The sequence below is a fragment of the Falco punctatus genome, assembly GCF_963210335.1.
Source record: "Falco punctatus genome assembly, chromosome: 3".
Lineage (NCBI taxonomy): Eukaryota > Metazoa > Chordata > Aves > Falconiformes > Falconidae > Falco > Falco punctatus.
Genome location: NC_137582.1, coordinates 43,452,524 through 43,472,500, shown reverse-complemented (window position 1 = coordinate 43,472,500; position 19,977 = coordinate 43,452,524). Strand labels below are relative to the sequence as shown.

Below are 19,977 nucleotides of genomic sequence, written 5' to 3'. Positions count from 1 at the left end.
AGGTCAGGACAGAACACCTGTCTGCATCTCAGCGTCTCGATCAAGCCTTGCTGTGGCTGGACATCTCTGTGGCTCTGGCCATGGCTCAGCTAGTGACCAGGACTCCTACTGCATTGCTCAAAAAGAGAGTGAAGGCCCACAGCTGAAAGCTAATAGAGCTCCTGGACCCCATGCGTGAAGTTGAATGCCCCACGTGAGGATGCTCAGGGCCATTCGGGCCTGTTAGGGAACTCAGGGCCCACATGAGACGTAATGGCAGCCATGCAAGGGAGCCGGCATTCCACTGCTCGACCAGCAGAGCTACTGATGGACCGCCAGGGCCCTCTCCCAGCTCTGCCTCCTGACAGAGTTCTCAAAGCAATCAGCTTGAATGAGGCCCAAGGGCATCTCTTCACAAACCTCCCCATCCAAGCACCCCAATCCCAGGGAATGCAGCAGCTTGCTGAAGGCTTCAGCCAGTCAGCCCATGCCAGTCTCCAAGCATGGAGACTGCACAGCCCCGCGGGCACCCTTCGTCTCCTGCCTGGCTGTCCTGAGGGAAGAATCAACTGAACCTGTCCCGCTTCTGTTCTGGCCTGTTGTTTCTCAGTCCTCCACCAATCATCACAGTAAAAGACCTTAACCATCGAACCAGTGAAAGGTGCTGCCCATCTCCCCCCAAACCCTCTCTCCTCCAGGCTCTGGACAAGCCCGCATTCACTGGCACCTCCTCACAGGGCAAACGCGCCTGCTCCCAAGTGTCCCAGTGGCCTTGTTCTGAGGTCGCTGCTCTTGGTCAATGTCTGTCTCCTACAGAGAGGCCCAAAGCTGGGCACGCTATTCTAGATGCCGTCAGCCATGTTTCAAGTAAAAGCAGAGACTGTGTCCCTCGATCCAGACACTGTGCTGCCCTTGGTGCAGCCCTGGATTGCTCTCCTCTTCTGTGCAGCTCAGGTGCAAGGTGAGCTCCCCACAGCCCATGGAGGACCCGGGACCCAAGCCAAGGTCCCTGTTGTCCAGGTAAGGAGAATGAAAAGCATTGGAGAATGCGGGCATCGATCCCGCTGCCTCTCGCATGCTAAGCGAGCGCTCTACCACTTGAGCTAATTCCCCAGCCCATGGCCTCTGACTGAGGTCCTCTCCCCTCCCAGGCACCCACCCGTGGCCCGGGCTGCCCCGCACCCAAAGCCTGGGCCTGCCGCTGGCCTCACTCTCACACCACCAACAACGCACCCGCTCTTTGCCTTGCCGGAGGTGACCCCTGAAAAACACAGCGCCTCAGGACCACCATCCCCTGGCCCCGGCTTCACCGCAGGCAGCCTTGGCTGGTCGTCTGCCCCACCGGTGGCAAGAGCTCCAGCCTGGGCACACCTTCAAGGGCAGCTGCCCGGGCAGGGCCAAGAGATAGAGGTGCCACAGGGTCTGGGCCAGAGCCAAAAGGGCATGGCATGTCTCTATCTGGCACTTCTCATTAGTCCATAGCATATATGTGTTTCACTGCATACTATGTACTTTCTTCCTTTCAGAATGTTGATCAGTCCACATAGATGTACTTTTGTCATACCCACTTCTGCAGCACAGTCTGTCCTGATCTCTGCTTTCACCCTAAACCTCCCGCTGACAGAGATTCTGATCATATTTCTTGACTTCATTTCCATGAATGCCTGATCCATTTTGTATGATAGCTGTTTCTCTGCTTTTTGTCACTTTTGTCTCCCAAACATGTTACATAGCTTGCTGCTGGTAAGGGCTTCAGAGTTCCATTTTCCCAAGGTGTTGAAGAATTCCATGCATCATGAAAAATTTTTTATGGACATAAATCCTTCTGTATGTTATGGGAAGTACTCAAGAATCTCCTATATTCATTTCAGTGTCCATTTTTTGGCTTTTTCCTTTTTCTCTACTCATACTGAACCACAATTATCACAATACAGGGAGTGTCAGTTTTCCAGGGACCCACAGGGAAGCTTCCATGTAGCTGATACTTCATGTTATGTCACATAATTCTTCTCCTTACCTTTTTTGTTTCTTTGATTAGGCCTAATGGAGTCATTTTTCTCACTCAAATGAATTGTACTATTACTATATACATCTGTTTCCCATTACTAAATCATCTCCCATTAATATATGTCACCTTCATGTGCAGGAAGGTTTTTTGTTAATGTAGTGTTTTTTGTGAAGACAGTTTTCCCAAAATCAATATAAGAACATATCTCATCTTTGGTTAGCTGTACTTCTTGAAATTAATTCTGTTAGTATTCTAAAACAATACTAAGTGAAGTGAGTGTGCAACTGATGTTTTTGACCTATTTGAAACTACATTGTGTTCAACTTCTTATTTTTTCTGAGATTGTTTGGGATATGGAGAGGGCAGAAGATATTTTCAGGTCTGTGGGAAGAGAAAGAAAGGCTGGGAATAGATTGTCCAATACTTGCGTCCACACATGGTTTTTGAATGTAATACCTCTCTCGTTTTTTAGAATTCTAATCACTGGGGTTTTTTTCAGCTAAGAAAAGGGATAGATTGCATAAGCTACTTAAATACTTGGATGGCATATAATGTCATTAGTCATGTAAGATTCTAGCTTGTTTTTCCAGTTCTCCTATTTCATCTTTTATTATGTCTAAGGTGCCACATATTAAATATGACTGAAAATTTATATTTAAGGTACTACATGCACAGTATATTAAATATGACTGAATGTGAACCCCTTTATGCTATTAGAGCCATGTTTAAAAAGTTATTTATGATCTGTGAGAAGATGACTTGAGTTCAGCATACAGAACTGAAGAAATCGTTGGCAGAGTTTGTTCCCAGGCCCATAACAGTCTTGATATTTGCAGAATGTCTCTAAGGCAGGAACTGTCATCAGGAGCAAGACAGTTATATTTTACTGGGGGAATAACCTGTACTGGGACTTTAGCGGAAAGTCAAGCAGCACTCCACTCTGAGGATACGTTTGGTAAAGGAAGTGTGGGCACACTGCCTTTGCACCACAAATAATATTTTTGAGCATAACGTTCATGGCTAGCTCCTGAAACGCTCAGAGAGAATATTTACAAACAACATAGCTTGACTGAGGTGAGAATCACAGTATTTAATACAATACTAAATCATTTTTTATGCCACTAGATGTCAGCAGTAGTCATTAAATAAATGTCTTGGGAAAATATTGTCAGCTCTTCAAAAGGAGTGGTGATTTTTCAAATGATACATTTCTGTCTATGCTTGTTTGGCAAGTGCATGTGACCTCACACTGCCAATGCCTCAACTGGTTGGAAACAAACTCTTTCTTGAGTTGTTCTTCCCCAATGCTGTCCGTGAGCCAACTGTGCCACAGTGTTCCTTTCAAGCTGCACCTGTCCTTGGATATTGTAGTGCTGAGTACAGCCAGGGAAAAAGGCAGTACTGGGCCCTCTCCTAGCAAAGGCTTCCCACCAGCATAAACAGCCCAAGCCAGCTGACAATCAGTTTCCACTGCTTCAAGGACTGTCTTGGAAGTGTGACTGTCGGGAATTAGGCCCACAGACAGTTGAAACTGCAACTAACTCACTATGCTTTTCCACCTTGTGCTTCAGGAGGATGTTTCTTTTCTATTGCAGCTCCTGTGTTTTCTACTATCAATGTCTGGGTTTTTGCAAACACAGACACTGTTTACAAAATTTTAATATAGCAGCTATTGATAGGCAATTGAATATGGGATTTCCTTTGCTATAAAGAAGATAATGTTGATGGGATAAGCAGTGTGATAATCATGTTTTCAAACAACCTTTAAAAAATCTTTATCTTTGTTGAGACCTGCTAAATGATGCAAATCAGTTGGCAATCATAATGCAACAAATGCCTGTGATTTATTATCATGCTGCAATCTGTGCTTTCAGCATATGTCACTGTCTCCTTTAACATGGAGGCTGACTAGGTATCAATACGCAAAGTAGATGCTCAGTGTAACAGGAACACCTCTTTTACCAAAACTTTCAAGTTCAGTCACTTTGTATTATTTTTCTTCCACTGAGTGCAGCAGAGCTGAAAAAAAGAAGGCTGAACACAGTGATCAGAATTATTACCTCTGTCAAAATATTTTGTAATATTTTGTAAGTGTCCATATACATGCACACATACAGATGATCTATTTTTCTTCTGGGTTTTCTTTTTTTCATGTTTAAGAAAACTGGCTCTGAAATACCATCCCGACAAGAATCCAGACAATCCAGAGGCTGCGGAAAAATTTAAAGAGATCAACAATGCTCATGCAACTCTGACTGATCTGTCCAAGCGAAACATATATGACAAGTATGGATCATTAGGGCTTTATGTGGCAGAACAGTTTGGTGAGGAAAATGTTAACACGTACTTCATGCTCTCAAGCTGGTGGGCAAAGGTAAGCCTTATTTTCTGTTGGAAATCAAATGTTACAATGCACACAGACAATTACATACACAAGGAACTCCCTGAAAAACACGGTCTCTCTACAGGCTTAACAAATCGTAGGATTTGAACCTAAACCACTACTAAAAGCTTATTTAAAAACCAACATTATCTGGAAAATTGACAGTGGCGGAATGTAACATAAGCTCAGAATAGTGGTAATATAGAATGTTTTCTTTTTGACTTGGTAAACAGTTAAATAGAACACATGTTTTGTAACACTTTCAGACATTAATTAAATTAGAATCTAGTGCTCCAGGTTAATTTTTACTTTCTTTTCAGTAATGACTAAATAAAAATGACTCATTATTTAAAAACAAGAAGTCCCACTTATGTGACAAGCAGTTAATAAGTGTATTACAGTACAAACTTAGCTGTGTTCTTTGCTATGTACAGAACACAAAGTAAGTGATAATAATACCTAACTCTCTGTGATTATGGTGTCATATACGTGCCCTGGTGAAGGGATGAGAGAAAGGAAGTGGAAGAAAAGATGAGAAGGGTGGAGTGGAGGAAGAGTAGTAAAGGAAGACAATGAGACATCAAAAACTGGCATATTGCTCAGGGAAAAACACATCATGGGCTGTTCTAGTCATAAAGGAGCTGTGTTCGTGTGCTCTCTTATGTCACTGGCATCCTCTGATGTTTGCATATGTCAAATTTGAGTGTTTCTGCAAATATTGAAATGTTACAGAAATGTAACAAACCAACAGAATTGTAAATGTGCAAAATCTATGCTGTCCTCACCCATTTCCAGAAACAGAAGTATGGGAAAGCAAGGACTCTGCTGGAATACACAGGAAAATGATCTGTACTGTGTGAAGCAAGCACGCTATGACAGCTTTGATCTGAGAACTGTGGAACATGGATTCCTGTGTTCAGCATGTATCAGGCCGGTGCTTCACTGCCCTGCAGTCCCCCTTCAAATGGGGAAGTCACTTGGGCACTTTGTGGGTCTGAGAAACCATAATTGTTTCAGGATGAGGTGGAAGCTGCTTAAAATGTGGAGCAGTGAAATAAACTAATGAATAAAATACTGGTGCTTCAACTACACTTGCAAAGGCACAGTTGCACACTCAGAAGCAGGCTGGAGGCTGCCTGCTTGCAGCTGCTGTAGCTGACTTCTGCTGCTGGCTGGACTCCCCACCACAGCCACTGTCTTCTCCTACTGGATCGTTCCATTTTTTCTTTGGTGTCCACCCTCTTCTTCAGCCTCTTTGTCACAGTTCAGGTGCGGGGAAGCATTGCCTTACAGCTCAGAGAGCAGCAGTACTGACTCCTTTAACAGTCTTGGAAAACAAGGGGGTTTTAACTGGTTGCTGCTTTTTTAGCTTTTATTTCCTCTCCTGCTTACTGATCTTTAATGGAGATTTTCTGGAGTATAAAATCCTCTGTGGTTAGAAAATCAGGAACAGAGATAACCACTGTGGCTTTGACTCATAAGAGCAGTGGAGAGCACAGACAGAAGTTACTTAAATTCCTAACAGCTAAAGGAGGAATGTGTGGATTGTTTCAAGGGACCTGTATCGCAGAGGTGAGATGAGGTATGTTGAATATCCCAGCAAAGGTAATCACTGCTTCCTGGTTTTTAAGAATTCTGTACAAAAAAAAAACAAAACCAAAATACGCATATAGACTTATTTGAGGATTGTCACAGGCAGTCTCCCTATCCCTCCCCAATCCAAAATCTTGCCACCTCTAAAGCATTAATAGGACATCAAGTGGTTTGCTGAGCCACCAAGTTGCAAGCTGAGCTCACTATTCCCCGTCTCTTTTTAACTCATGCACAAATACTGGGTCAGGCTCAGATTTTTACATTGTCCATCATAATACTATTTGAATCTGAGGCATCAAAGTCTGAGGCAGATGACCTCTGGACCCCTAATTTCCTTCATTCTGGTAGAAGATGGTAGGGACCACAGCTCTCATTCGTTTTTTTCCCCTTCAACTACAAACATTCCTGGTAAATCCTTTTCCCTAGAACACTCATACTCACAAAATCTGACAGTTGTGAGGATGCATGTTATTAGAAGTGAGGAAATTCAAATGAAAGGTGAAATGCAAAGTGAAAAAAATATTTTTTTTGGAGTCCCAGGCTTCTTAGCAGGCATATTAAACTGGGAACATACTGACATAGGTAGTGGGAACTTTAATTGCTTCTCCATTGGCAGGCATAGGGGTTATTCCTTTAACTGTTATTGATCCCATCAACAAGGTGATTCTTGATTTACCAACTATGACGATATAAGCACAAGAAATCTTGAAACATTTAAGGTATCATGAATAAATTCAAGTATTTTTTCCCTCCATACACTTTTATTCTGTCTTTTATCATTCTATCTATTATGGTAATTTATTCTCCATTATGGCATAAATGATAAACAGTCAGATAATTTATTTTAGGGGTTCTATCATTTATTTAGAATGGTTTTGGGTGTCTGTTGGAAGGAAAACATTTTAAAACAAAAAGTTTGAGTCATTCTTTTCATTTAAAACCACCTTGCTCACTCTTGATACATGCCTATATTAATATTAGGCATGTACATAGTCTTACTACCTTCAAAGATGCTCCAGTCAGCCCCCACTAACACTGCCTGAGACATGCATACATAACAACGTTATTTACATAGCTTCATTGTCAAAGTTTGACAATATCCTGACGTTTGTGCTTGCTTCCTTTCTCAGCGGCATCTTTTCTTATGAATATACTGAATAGTTAGTAAAGGGCAGACTGTATAACTGTAATGTTAAAGCCTGGCTATACCTCCAACTCATACATAACCAGTGGCCACAAAGCTGTGCTGGCTTTACATACACATTCCACATATAAACTCTGATTCACTTTTCAGGAATGTCACTGGCCTTCCTTTGCTCTTACACCACTATGTCCATGAAGAGACACGAGGTTTCTCCTCTGCCACAAACATCTTGGTGCAGGCCTGGATCTGCCCCGGGTCACGAGCCAGGCTGCTGTCATGTCCCCATGGAGCACGGGGTGGCAATGGCAGCCTGAGGGCTCCCTGCTGCAGGTGCCCTGTCCCATTGCTGCAATGCAGCATGCAGTCTCCAGCGCAAGCAGCTGTGGAGCTGTGCTGTGAACCCAGGCAGTGACCTGGTCTGGAGAAAGAAAAGCTCTGTAAATTAAAGTTTTCTGGCTGTTGAATCTGGTTGAGATCTCTGGTCTTGGCCCCAGGCAGTTGTGCTGGCCCTGCTGAAGCCTCCTGCCTTGTGCCACTGGAACAGGAATGAGCAGAGGGCAAAGCAGGTGGGAACTTCTTGCCTTCTGAGTCCTCAGATCAAGAAACCACAGCCTGAGGAGTCTAATTTAGGAGATGTCACCTGTGTGCTCCTGCACAGGCAAAGAGGGAGATAAAGACACCCCCATGGGCAATTCAAATCCTCCTGGGGCTGAATCACCCTCTGGAAGGGCTTTTAACTTCCCATTGACTACGTGGGGAGCCCACAGGGGCTTACAGACCTAATTTGGATGCCTTAGTTCAGTGCCCAAAGTTATGTGGGACGCATCTGGGACTTTGCTTCTTTTTCTCCTGGTTTTGTTATTGGCAAGAACCTGCCAGTAAATAAGTGTTTGTGAAAACAATCTTGGGCAAATGAGTCATTTTTAGGATGGAAATGAGTCATGTTAAGGTGGGTGGGGTTTTGCATATCGTCTGGAAGTTTTTTCTGAGGGCCATCAGCTGCAGACAGACTTTGAAAAATCGGGCATGCGGGGGCCTGTTGGTTGGTGTCATCTTTGTGGACATGGTTCTGAGCAGCAAGTAGGAGCTCATGGGTGAGGAAGACTGTGGAAGACCTGGCCCTTGTTTAGGCACTTGGCCAGCAGCTGGACTCTTCTGAGTGCCAAACACTTGAGAACTCAAGTTCCTTTGATGATCTGCCTTCAGCTGTAAGAGGCTGCCACAAGTTTGAGGAAGGTCATTGCTCACTGGGTTTTCCTCCCACTGTGTTTAACCCAGGGCCTGTTTGTAGTCTGTGGCCTGCTGACGGGCTGCTACCTCTGCTGCTGCCTCTGCTGCTGCTTCAACTGCTGCTGCGGAAAGTGTAAACCCAAAGCACCTGAAAGGGAAGAGCAGGAGGTTTGTGTGTCTCCAGAAGATTTAGAAGAGCAAATAAAGAACGACATGGAAAGAGGTGTGTATTATGGGGGCTTACTGTGTGGCAAAACTGTTCAAAACAATCTTTAAAGCCTGTAGGCCAGATGTTCTGCTCACGATGCTGAGGCTGCTTCCAGACATCAGTGAAGATGTGCCAATCCACTGTGGCTAGCACCATAACCTGATCAACTTCCCAAGTGGTACGTTAATGAAAAACTAAACTTAAGGCACTAACAGTTAAGTATCTCCTGTATCTCTTATGAGACACTGAAACATTACAAGTCTCAGGGCCCCCATGCCCAGTAAGGTTGCACAGTAACCTAAGAGAGTTTGCATGGGAGCTGCCATGGTCCTGCCCCTCTGCCATCTAGCCCCCAAGCTGCTCACTCTCTTCTGTACTGGCAGTAGCAATTGTGCTGCCTTACCAGGAGCAAGATTTTGGATACAATCCAGGTGAAAATTAATCCTCTCAGAAATGCATATAGTTCTCTGCCCGCTTAACTCCCTGCTGTGCTTCACGGTGGCACAGGCTGAGTGCTAATGCCAGCTCAAAGAAGGGAGAAAGAGCATCCACCCAGGAACACAGGCTGGGGGCAGTGGGACCCCCTTCACAGCAGGGTCACCCTCTTTTCTTGACTTTGCTGCATCCCCCCAGCTGCACACTCAGGTTTTGGCTGTACCAAAGGATGATGGTGGTTATTTCCTGATTTGGCATTAGTGTGGGCTATATATTTTGAACAAAGAGCCCTGTCCGAATCTGCTCAGTGGGACAGAGTTTTGCCTTCATCTTCAGAGGAAGCAGAAACATCTCAAACGGGTTAGGCTGGACACTTGCAGGACGGGCTGAGAAAGGCTATGACCCTTGCTCCAGCAATAAGAGGCCAAGATATCAGGGGAAGACATAGGCCATTTTTCAGTTGCAGATTTTTATAAACTATAGTTAGGATTACTCCTATTTTATGAGGAAGGACCTAAGCAGTCAGTTCACTCTTTTTCTCTTCCATTGTTATGGAAGGTCTTACGCTGTTATATTCTTACATTTATTATGCTTAAATTAGCACTGCCAGATTGCAAATGTCATGTTCCCTTAGCAGGAAGAATTTTTTCCCCCCAACTTTTCACACAAATTTACCCTTCCATAAATATGTAACAAAACACTTGTAGTAGTTGAAACAAATGCTATTTATATAACTGATATGCCAACGTATGGTGGTGTTTTTAAATTGGTTTCTCCTAAAGGCATATCAAGGTAAATACAGTCAGCTTTAAAAATGATCACACTTGCTCAGTCTCTGCAAAGGCAGAAAAACTATTAGTGAAAACTTCATAACCACAATACATTATTTGAAATAAATGTAATATACTCTACAACATTAGGCACCTGAAAAGTGCAAATCTAAAATAGATATTTAATGGGTCTATGACACCAAAGCCAAGTTTCAAGTTTGAAAAATGAAGATGGAACTTTGAAGGATAAGAATCTTTTAATTTTGCTTTTTTTGTAGTTTGGCAGGTATTTTGCTTTCTCTCATAATCCAGCACAGAATTCCCCAGTGGCATAAAAATTTTCTCCCTCCTTCTGACACAGATGGTATTTATTGGTATTCCGTAATTTCAGGCTGCCTTCCCATCCCTTTACTCCCACCAAATCTCACCGAAATATCAATTTTTAAAAATAATTTTAAATGTTTAGCAAAGTACCAGTCTGAAACATTATGTGGAATTATGTCTTTTAAGTGTTTTGAGGACAATATTAAGTATATAGGAAGGGCCTGAAGAAAACTAGATATTTGTACCTTTCCTACCCTTCTCTTCAGTCTTGGTATATTTTCCTACCAATCAAATCCAGCTTGCCTAAGTAGAGAAGAATTCTCTGTATTTTAAAATTAGATTAAAAGAGAGCAACATATAATGAATAAAAGGAAAAACTTCATGACAGAGGACAATGTGAGCTTCTTTCCTCCACCTGAAAAGAAAATAGACACTGTATTTAGAAAAATAAGCAGTTCAAACTGCACTTACTCCCCCCTCCCACCTCCACAAATTTTAGGGATGCTGGCCAAAAAGATGCAGGTGACTTATAATGGCAAATATTGGGCTTTTCCACCAGACATTGTAAAATGTTGGGCCACAGAAGTGAATACTTGTGCCTTCCTTTATGTAAATAATAGAAATGCTCCTGTAGGTAATTCAGAAACAAACTACAATCATCACTCCTGCAGCAGATTTCATTTTGGAAGAGGAAAACCTATTAGGATCCAAATTCTTTGCATGCCCTCTGCCCACAGACTGAGCATTCTAGCTGTAGCTGGTAATTAATTTCTTTGCTTCCTGCTGTCCCCAGTATCTATATTATTGCTAACCAGAACTTTTTTGCTAAGGTCAAAATGTAGGTTCTTAAGCTAAGGCCATACTTAAATTTATCCAAATATTTTGTAGTCACTCCTTGCTTTTCTGAGGAGTTCAACATCAATAAAACATCACTATTCCTGATGCTAAAAAAATATGAGAGTCAGTCTCCAGCAGTTGTTGCTGCACTCAGTGGGAGCTGCCTAGAGCCAGCCATACTGCACAAAAGAGGCAATATGTGTGTTGTGGGAGTCAACATTTAGACTTCATCTTTCAAATTGGCACAACAGTAATAATTTTCAGAATCCCTCACATTTCTCCTTAACAAAATTAAGGCGTTACACAATTGATTTCATTCCTCAAATTAACATACCATAAAATATAATTATTAGTGGAAAAAACCCATGTGAAGCCAAAAATTCAGTGATCCATTCCCTAAAATGTAAAAGCAAAGTGAGTTGTCACTGAAATCAACACAATCATGTCAAAGGCTTCAATTCTGTTGAAATGACATATTCCTCTAGAATAACATTTTAAAAAAATACATTTGAATAGTTCTAGTGCTCAGCTAGATGAGTATCTCCCATGAGAAATTTGTTTTACAGCATGTAGTTCCATGGGTAGCATGATCATAAGAACTAAAGGAACTTAGGGGTTTGCAAGCCCTGGCCTGTACTTAGGTTCAGTGATTTCTTCTCATGACTGTTGGTTTGTACCACAAAGCACTGTGGCCTAATGTAAAATGGAAGACCCAAAAACCAAAGAAACCACAAAAAAAAAAAAAAAAAAAAAACAACCCCTTTTATTTGTATTATTACATTTTAAACATAACATTTTTAGGTTTCAGATCAACATGACATCAAAAAAATGTGAAGTCCGGTAATCTGTGGTGTCATGCCACGATGTTACAGGTGACGTGCAAAAATATACTGGTAGAAGGAAGTATCCCTCACTCGTCTGCAGCACAGACATGTGCAACAGTTCATCACTTTCACTCACACATACGGGGCAGGCTTTCAGATTTTTCTTCCATTGAAGTTGATGGCAAACTTTTTGTTGACTTTTGTGGTCCAAGAGGAGGTGCCATTGGAATCTGGATTGCCTTGGTATTCTAGGATGTAATGATGCACTCAAAGCAGTTTGGCAAGTTTGTTCTCCTCTCCTGGTTGGTTATCATTGTAAGAACAAAGCAAGGCATTTTTAGACCAACTTTCACTTTACAGAAAATGAAATCTGGGAGAAAAAAAAGAAAAAGAAAAAAGAAACTGAATAACAAAATACTTTCCCAACTCAGAAGCTATAAGCTTTTAGCACTTCATTGTCTCCTCCACACTCCATATGATACCAATGTAGGCGAACAGCAAGCAAAAGCTATCTATAGAAAGCAGTTTAAACTGTGAATTCTGCCACACCTCCATTCTGCAGCTCTCCATTAGCAGGCTATATTTGTACAGTTTATTATACCATAGGTCCCTTTTCTGATAAAAATCATCACAAATCTTAGAAGGGTGCAGGCAGCAAAATGCCTGGTGAAGGTGTCAGCTCAGAATTGTCTGCAGATCAGCTGGAAGCAATGCAACAGATTTGCAGTGGGTCCTGTTCTCTTCTTGCACATCTGGGTATCAAAGCAAAATGAACTACTAGTCTCTGCCCTCCATCAACGATCTTCCAGAAAATGAACAACTTGGAGGCAGCAGAAGGTGGGAGGGAGTGCTGCTCAGAAATTTAGAAAATACACAGCAACTTAAAAATGGGTAGGAACTGCCAAACTAATCTGAGCCCGAGCAGAGCTCGAAGCATTAATTACTCATATACTTTTAGAAGTTATGAAACGTGTCTGTCTTTGACCTTGTGTCTAAATACAGAATTGCCCATACAGAGAAGCTGTTTGGCATTTAATCATTCTTGCCTTTCACCTTGACAGAGTAAAAATTGTTCTGCCCCCACTGAGGGGAAGCCGTATGGCATGCAATTAGATTCCTGCTCTGGGTTAAGTTACTCCTGTACGTTACATCTTTTGCCCATGATTCATCCCATCAACTGTCATGTAAACAGGAGGAAATGTCAGATGAGATTTTTTTTCTGAACATTTGGTCATTTGGCAAAAAATGCCATCATTTGTATTCAATTACTGTGAAGGCTGTGCTAGTATCAAGATATAGATAGTCCAAAATTTTTCATATGAAAACACTTCACTGATATGGCTGAACCTTTAAAAGTCAGTCTCTGAGTCTTGAGTCCCCTCCTCCCCCCACCCCCAAACGATGGGTTGGAAAGAGGCCCAAGAGAAGGGCAGCCAAACCTTTTTCATTATCAGAGGGAGCACAACAGCCATCAGGGAACTCTATAAAGACTTCACTTTCCTCCACTCTAAAAGCAAACACATTTTTTACAGATACATTGGGAAACCAAACACATAACTGCATGGAATAAGAAAGTACAAAGCAGTAAGGATTTATGTAGTGATAATATGAGGTTTTGGCAGTTCCAAACTCATTAAAACAGTAATTCTCAAAATCCTACCGTATATATATTACATAAGACTTCAAAATGCAATTTAACATTTTTATTTAACAAACTGCCTTTCAGGATATATGTGATTTCTTCCCTCTCAAGTATATTACTGATCACTATTTTTTTTCTTTTAACTCTATTCTTTCTATACTGTTAACTTTGCTTTCTTCAAGAGTAATTTCTGGCCCATTCTTACAAACACTGTCAAGGTTAGTGCTTGCTGACTCACAACAGCACTCATTATATTCAGACATTTATAGGAACAAGTACTTGCAATTGGGACATGAACCCTTATCCTGCAGTCTCTGCAAAGCACGAGGTACAGCTAATGTCCACTTTAATAACACCACCAACAGTCATCCAGAAATATGCCACTACACATGGACAAGGAGTAAGAGCATTTGTAGACTCGTTGTGGGCATTGCTGCTTCCTCAGTACGCACACAGCCATCTGCAAAGCCAAGGTTAAGTTGTAGCCAGAACAGCAGATGAAATGTGGTACTAACAAGAAAACTGATTTTGGTAGCAAGTAAAGGATTCTTAAAGTATTTTTTGTCCTCCTCCTCCCCAATTTAGATGGAGAAACTCCTATCATGCTTCAGCCGACTAACGCAACTGAGAAGACGCAGCTAATAGGGGACAGCCGGCGCAGCTATTGCACAGACTCCTAGAGTTGGCAAACATGACCTGTTGGTGCTTCCCACTGAGTGTCACAGTGAGAAAAAAAATTAGAAGCTCTGCAGCCTGTATTTGTAGTTGTGTTTAAGCTAATCATGAGTAACCTGAGAGTAATTGCCTGTCAAGGCAGAACCTCCTCCCTCTAGGTCACTTCCAGTAGGTTGATATCTGCACTCTGCAAGGAGATACCTATGGTCAGTACAGAACTCTACACACCAGCACACAGGTCTCTCACAGCTTCAAACTGCCAGGCTTGGCATGGTCTTTCCCTCTAATAATACTCCCTTGGGTATAGTTGCTCTCCTCCCTACCTTCAGCTGTGGTTTTGCCTCCCAGACACAGTCTCAAGTCCTTTTCCAGACACACTGGCTCCATCTCTGCCTGCCCCAGGAACAGTCCTCACATGCAGCGTTTTGCTGGATCTGAAACGTTCCTGTGAGGGACCTCTGGAAATGCTCTTTAGCAGACCTCAGAAGGAAAGTTGGTGGCAAGATGGATGGGGTTGTCCTCCCCAGAGAGGAAACACTCTGGAAAGCAGCTAGCAGCTTGTTGGGGCCCAGCCCTGGCAATTATAAACATGAGCCAGGGCAAAGTGCTGGAGGATCATTCTGCCGGTGGTTACAATGCAGGTGACTCCAAATCCAGGAGCCTTATCCAGCACCAGAGGCACATGTAGCCTCTATGTCTTCCCCTGCACAAGTTACAAACCCAGGAGATGGTGGGCAAACACCCCACCAAGGGGGGGCTGCCCCTGGGCTGCCCCACAGCTTCTCTCCTCTCCCCATACCTTGTGATAGACCCTTGGCAAAGCTCCCCCGATGCTGCCTGGACGTGCCTGCTGCCCATGCCGGGCGGCCCCAGCTTCTCCAGCTGCAGCTGCAATGTGCTGAAAATTGGTCCCCAGCCAACAGCTTTCTGCCAGCTTCTTATTCCACCATGCCCCTGGCTGCCAGCCCCACTGCCCCGCTGGCACTGGGCTGAAAGCCATCACACCAGTGCTGGCACTGGGGCTGTGGGAGCAGCAAGGACTTGGCAGGGCAGGCAAGCAGCAGAGGAGTGACCGTCCTCACAGCCCAGCTCATTGGGTTGAGCCTGGGTCCTCACCTCTGCTACAGGCACAGGGCTTTAAGAGCACATGGTGTGATTTTAAATAAGGAGGTAGGGATGAGCTGTATGTTTAGGTGTACTGCTACACAAATCAGTGGAGACGTGTGTGTATGGCTAAAGCAAGCATGAAAAAACTAGGACCCTAATTTGTAAGAACTAAAGAAATACCTCTTAGATTTTAAACTTAGTACATCACTGGTTTGACATAGTTGTTTAAGCCTTAGACAGCTGAGTTTCTCCTAATTGATCATGTTACATCAGTCATTGTAAATTCTGTGCATTTGCTATTCTTGCTTCTCTAATCACAGTGCTGTGGTCCAGAGGGGGACATAATGTTCCACTAAATTATATGGACCAGTGAACATACAGCTAATCAAAAGTGTTATTCCCTTCCTTAAAATTGGATCTTGTGGTTGTGAAACATTGTCTTCCTTCTATTCTCACCTTTCACATCAAATGTCATTCAGTGGCAGCTAAATATATGGGAAAAGAATGCGTTTCATAGCACCAGTTATAACTCCAAAGACAAGAAATACTACTTTCAACATCACTTTAAAGTTCCCATAACACATGGACATTTTAAAAGCCATTAATTCCAGTTCATGTTATATATCTGTTCTCCAGGTGCAGGCACTGGGGCCAGCTAACGCTCCCATTGCCCTCAGAAATATCCTTATTTTTCTGCTTCAGAGAAGAGGGGAAGTCCTGGCACAGCTTGGGCTGTGCACAAGCACCCACTCCTCTCCTACCCATGGGCTTCTCTTTGTCCTCGTTTGTGCATTGCAAATAATTTCAAAGGCCACTCATATGTACATAAATCCAGACTGCCATCCTGCCTGCCCAGAGGTGCCAGAGGGATGTGCCCATCCATCCCGGTTGTCCCAGGGGAGAGGGGTTGGTGACACCATCCTGCCCCTGAGGAGATGTAACCCCAGAAGGCACATTCCCAGTTGCAGCCAAATGCTGCACATCTTCCTGCTGGCTGGCCAGATCAGGCAGCATGCGCTTTGGGGTGCTAGTGCTGTGAGATGGGCAGAGTGCAGCCCACTCAGTATGTGCTGGGGGACACCCGCACCCACTCGCCCCAGCACACACACACATCTTTTGGCTTTCTTCACTATTGCCCTTTGCACAGTGTTTGCTCTGGTGTAAGATGTTACCAACAAACAAAGGAGTAGGGAGAGCACATAACTCTGCAGGTGAGGTGATTTCCTAAATTTTACTGTCTAGGAGAGAAATTCACTGTGAAAGTGTGCAAATGCTATGTCGTGACTATTTCCAGCAGAGAGCTGGAAAAGGCGTTGAAAGAAAAGTCTAGTGTACAGCTGCACATTATACGTGGAACCCTTTCCCATGTGAGTCACTGAGAATTGCACCCCTGAATTCAGCAACGGCCACAGAGTAGGCCTACAGCCAGGGAGGGAAAGGTAAATCACAGATTAACAAAAGCAGTTGGGGAATTTTTTCACATACCACACCTTCGATATCCCTCAGAACCCTACTCTATGGGCCAGAGCCAACGTTTACTGAAATGGAGGAAACAGTCTCCATGGGTTTGAGATGTACCCAAGTCATGTGGTTCTCACTTGCTCTTTCTAAATGAGAGATTTTTCTTGAGAAAGGTTTATGACTTGATCTCACAGTGCGATGCAAAGATGGACAAGCTGCTGCGTGTTTGCAAAGCTCTTTTACAGACATGAGGATCTGTACAGAAGAGGCAAAAAATACTCAGCCAAAAACCTCAGAATAAACCAGTGACCAAGCCTCTGAGTGGTTTCTCCAGGACGTGCAGCTTAAAAATCTGGGTGTCTGAACCCATGGTCTTACTCCAAAGAGGAAATGTAGTTTTCAGAATACAGGACATTTGCCCCTCTCACTGCTGTCAGGATCAGCTGTTCTGAGCTGGTGAAAGGATGAATAAGGTTTTCAGGGCTTAGCTCTTCAATGTGATTTTATTCATTTGTTTGCTTTTCAGAAAAGTTCCTAAGGTGAACATAGCTGTGTTTACATGATCTGCTTCTGTGTAAAGTTCAGTTGCACACCCATTTCTCAAAATTTTCTCAAATCCCAAAGATCCTCAAATCTTTGTTCTGTTTTGCTGCATTCATTTATACATAAAGTATATATATAGGTATATACATAAAGTACTATATATTCAAACCTACCTTTGCTGTCAACCACTCTAAGTAATAAAAGTCATATGCATGATTTGTAGCACTCCCTTTACTTTTCCACTATCAACAACTTAATTCCAGTAACAGCTAGAGAAGTGTTGAGACAGCTGTCCAAAATTATGGCTTTGCATCCAGACAAATGGCAAGCGGCAACTCAGGTTTTCCCCGAAGAGGAACTAGGTCTCCGATTGCAGCAGATGCACCAACCTATGCAAAGCAGCCAGAGCTATAGCTGCACATTGCAAATCCTTAATATAATGCAGAATGATTACCTACATAAAAAAATATCAGCAGTGTGATGAAGTGAGTTATACGACACAGTAGTTTTAATGCATCATTTCCTGTATGGAACAATTTCCCCCAGCAAAGGGCGTGTGCAGAAAGTGAAACCGTGATGCTGCTGAGGGCAAAGGCAGCTGTCCTGTGAACTTCCCTGGGGCCTGCATCTCACTCGGGGGTTTTGCATCTGTCCAAGAGCCAGTGCAGAGTGTCAGATAATCTGGACCTGCTATGAGACAGGAATATTTCTCACTGGGATGGTATCCAATCTCTGTGACCACAGAAGCACAAGCATTTGAAAAATGGACAAGGGCAGATGTATTCTCAAAGAGCTGTCCTTTTGCACATTTATATATTAACTCATACCCAGATTCATTCAAAATACCAAACGGAAGAGGCATCGTAGAAGATTTAGGTCTACCATCAACATAACTAGTTATTTAGGTAGTTTGTGCACTTTCCTCCCCACAACAAGTTTGTGGGATAAACCACTCTGTTTAATCCAAAAAACATTAAACATAATTGTATGTCATTTAATTTAATTACCTAACCTTCCCTCAGAATGAATACCCAAGGTATGGGGTATGATTTCAGTTGAAAAGAATTGTATTTCTACCTCTTCTTAGCATAAAATCACTAAAGAAAAATGATGAAGCATGCAAAACTGAGCACAATTAAAATTACTGATTTCTTTTTCTATGCTGTCATTGCCCATGGAGAAGGAAATGTTCATTGTGCTGTTACAAAGCAGAAAGACCACAGATGACAGTAAATCCCCTTTCTTCCCTCCATGAACTAAAGTAAGCTAAATCATCACATCCAGCATCTCCTTTCACTTTGAGAGAGATGAACAGGTACGGAGTTTCATACAAGAGGACTCAGGGGTGGAAAAGCAGGAAGACGAGGTGGCTGCACGGCAGCCGACACCAGCAGGAAAACAGAGAGACACTGGTGAAGACATGAGATTTCCCGCTAGCAGAGGATGTTAACATGTGCCAACTATCACCTGGCTGGGTTTGGAAATGTGTTGCTATTGTGGCTGCATGCAGGTGTATCGATACTTCCTCATTCTGGAAAAACAGCGTCTAGACATTTGGGGGAGAGGAGGTTTGGAAAAATGACCCTCGTAATTTCGACATCCTAATTAACTGCGACGAGACACAGGGTTCTCAACAGGTATCCTCCTGCACTAACTTGTTTTGTGAGCATTTGTGCTAAGTCGGGGTAAGAACACACATCTTGTTTTCCTTTAAAAATCAAAGCACTGTTTGGCAGTCACGCAGCGGCCGCCGCTCCCGCAGCAACAGCTCCTCCTGGAATTCAGCGAGTCGCAGCAGAGAGACTTGGTTTGCGATGCTGCTGGATCTCTTAGACAAAAACAACCGCATCTGCAACCAGTTAAAGACAAGCTCCTAAAAGCAGTTTGGACAGAAAAAAATACATGCGTCTCCTTCGAGCCGGAATCGAACCAGCGACCTAAGGATTCCCGTGAGTCAGTGCCTCTACAGTCCTCCGCTCTACCAGCTGAGCTATCGAAGGGACCTGAGCTATTGCTCTCCGCCGGGCTACAAGAACGCAGCAAGGCTCACGTAATCGTCATGGCGCACGAACAGGGGCGTTAGCCCTGGCTGGGGGTGGCCGCCTGGCGAAGCAGGGGCGGCCGGGAGCGCCTCTTGCCGGCGTGCCGTGCCGTCCCGTGCCGTGCCGCGCCGTGCCGGCCCTGCAGCGGTGCGGAAGGGGGCGGGGCGGGGCTAGGCCTGGCGCGCCGGGGCGGGGCGGGGGAGCGGCCGGCGAGGCGCGGCGTGGCGGGTCGATCGGTGCTGAGGTATACAGCAGAGCGAGAGAGACATGCCTTGTAGTGGGGCCAGTGGCGCAATGGATAACGCGTCTGACTACGGATCAGAAGATTGTAGGTTCGACTCCTGCCTGGCTCGTATGTGTTTTTCGTTCCGTGCCTGTGACACACAGGGAGGGGATTGTTTTTCGTCTGAGCTCATTATTTCAGTGTTACAGCCGCACAGTATTGGATTTATTGCGTCTTCCAAACCAAAACACCATTATAGGCTTAAACTTTCAAGTGCATTAGCTGTGCCAGCAGATTAACCCCATTAATGCACCAATAAACTACGTGGGGAAAAATCCTTTAGGCTCTAAGAGAGGAGCAGCATGCTCATCGTTGCCCTGACAGAGTACGGTTAGTCTTACAAATGACATCACAGTAAAATACCGTGAGGTCGCTGAAGGCAGCAAGCAGCACTGCTGTAAGGAAGACTATTATTTTCACAGTGATTATCCATTAATCTGGAGAAGCACGAGAGCATCCTTGTGCAGTTGAGTGAAAAACATGTGATTT

At 43.7% G+C, this 19,977-nt stretch overlaps 1 protein-coding gene across 2 annotated transcripts in view; it reads left to right on the top strand.

Annotated features, from left to right (window-relative positions):
• Window positions 1-19,424, top strand: part of DNAJC5B (DnaJ heat shock protein family (Hsp40) member C5 beta) — a 45,694-nt gene extending 26,270 nt beyond the window's left edge. For both annotated transcript variants that reach the window (XM_080380473.1, XM_080380472.1), the window contains exons 3-5: window positions 4,148-4,361; window positions 8,386-8,560; window positions 13,963-19,424. In XM_080380473.1, the coding sequence (XP_080236599.1) occupies window positions 4,148-4,361; window positions 8,386-8,560; window positions 13,963-14,057 (484 nt within the window). In that variant the 3' untranslated portion in view covers window positions 14,058-19,424. The remainder of the gene's footprint in view (window positions 1-4,147; window positions 4,362-8,385; window positions 8,561-13,962) is intronic.
• Window positions 19,425-19,977: the final 553 nt, after the last annotated feature.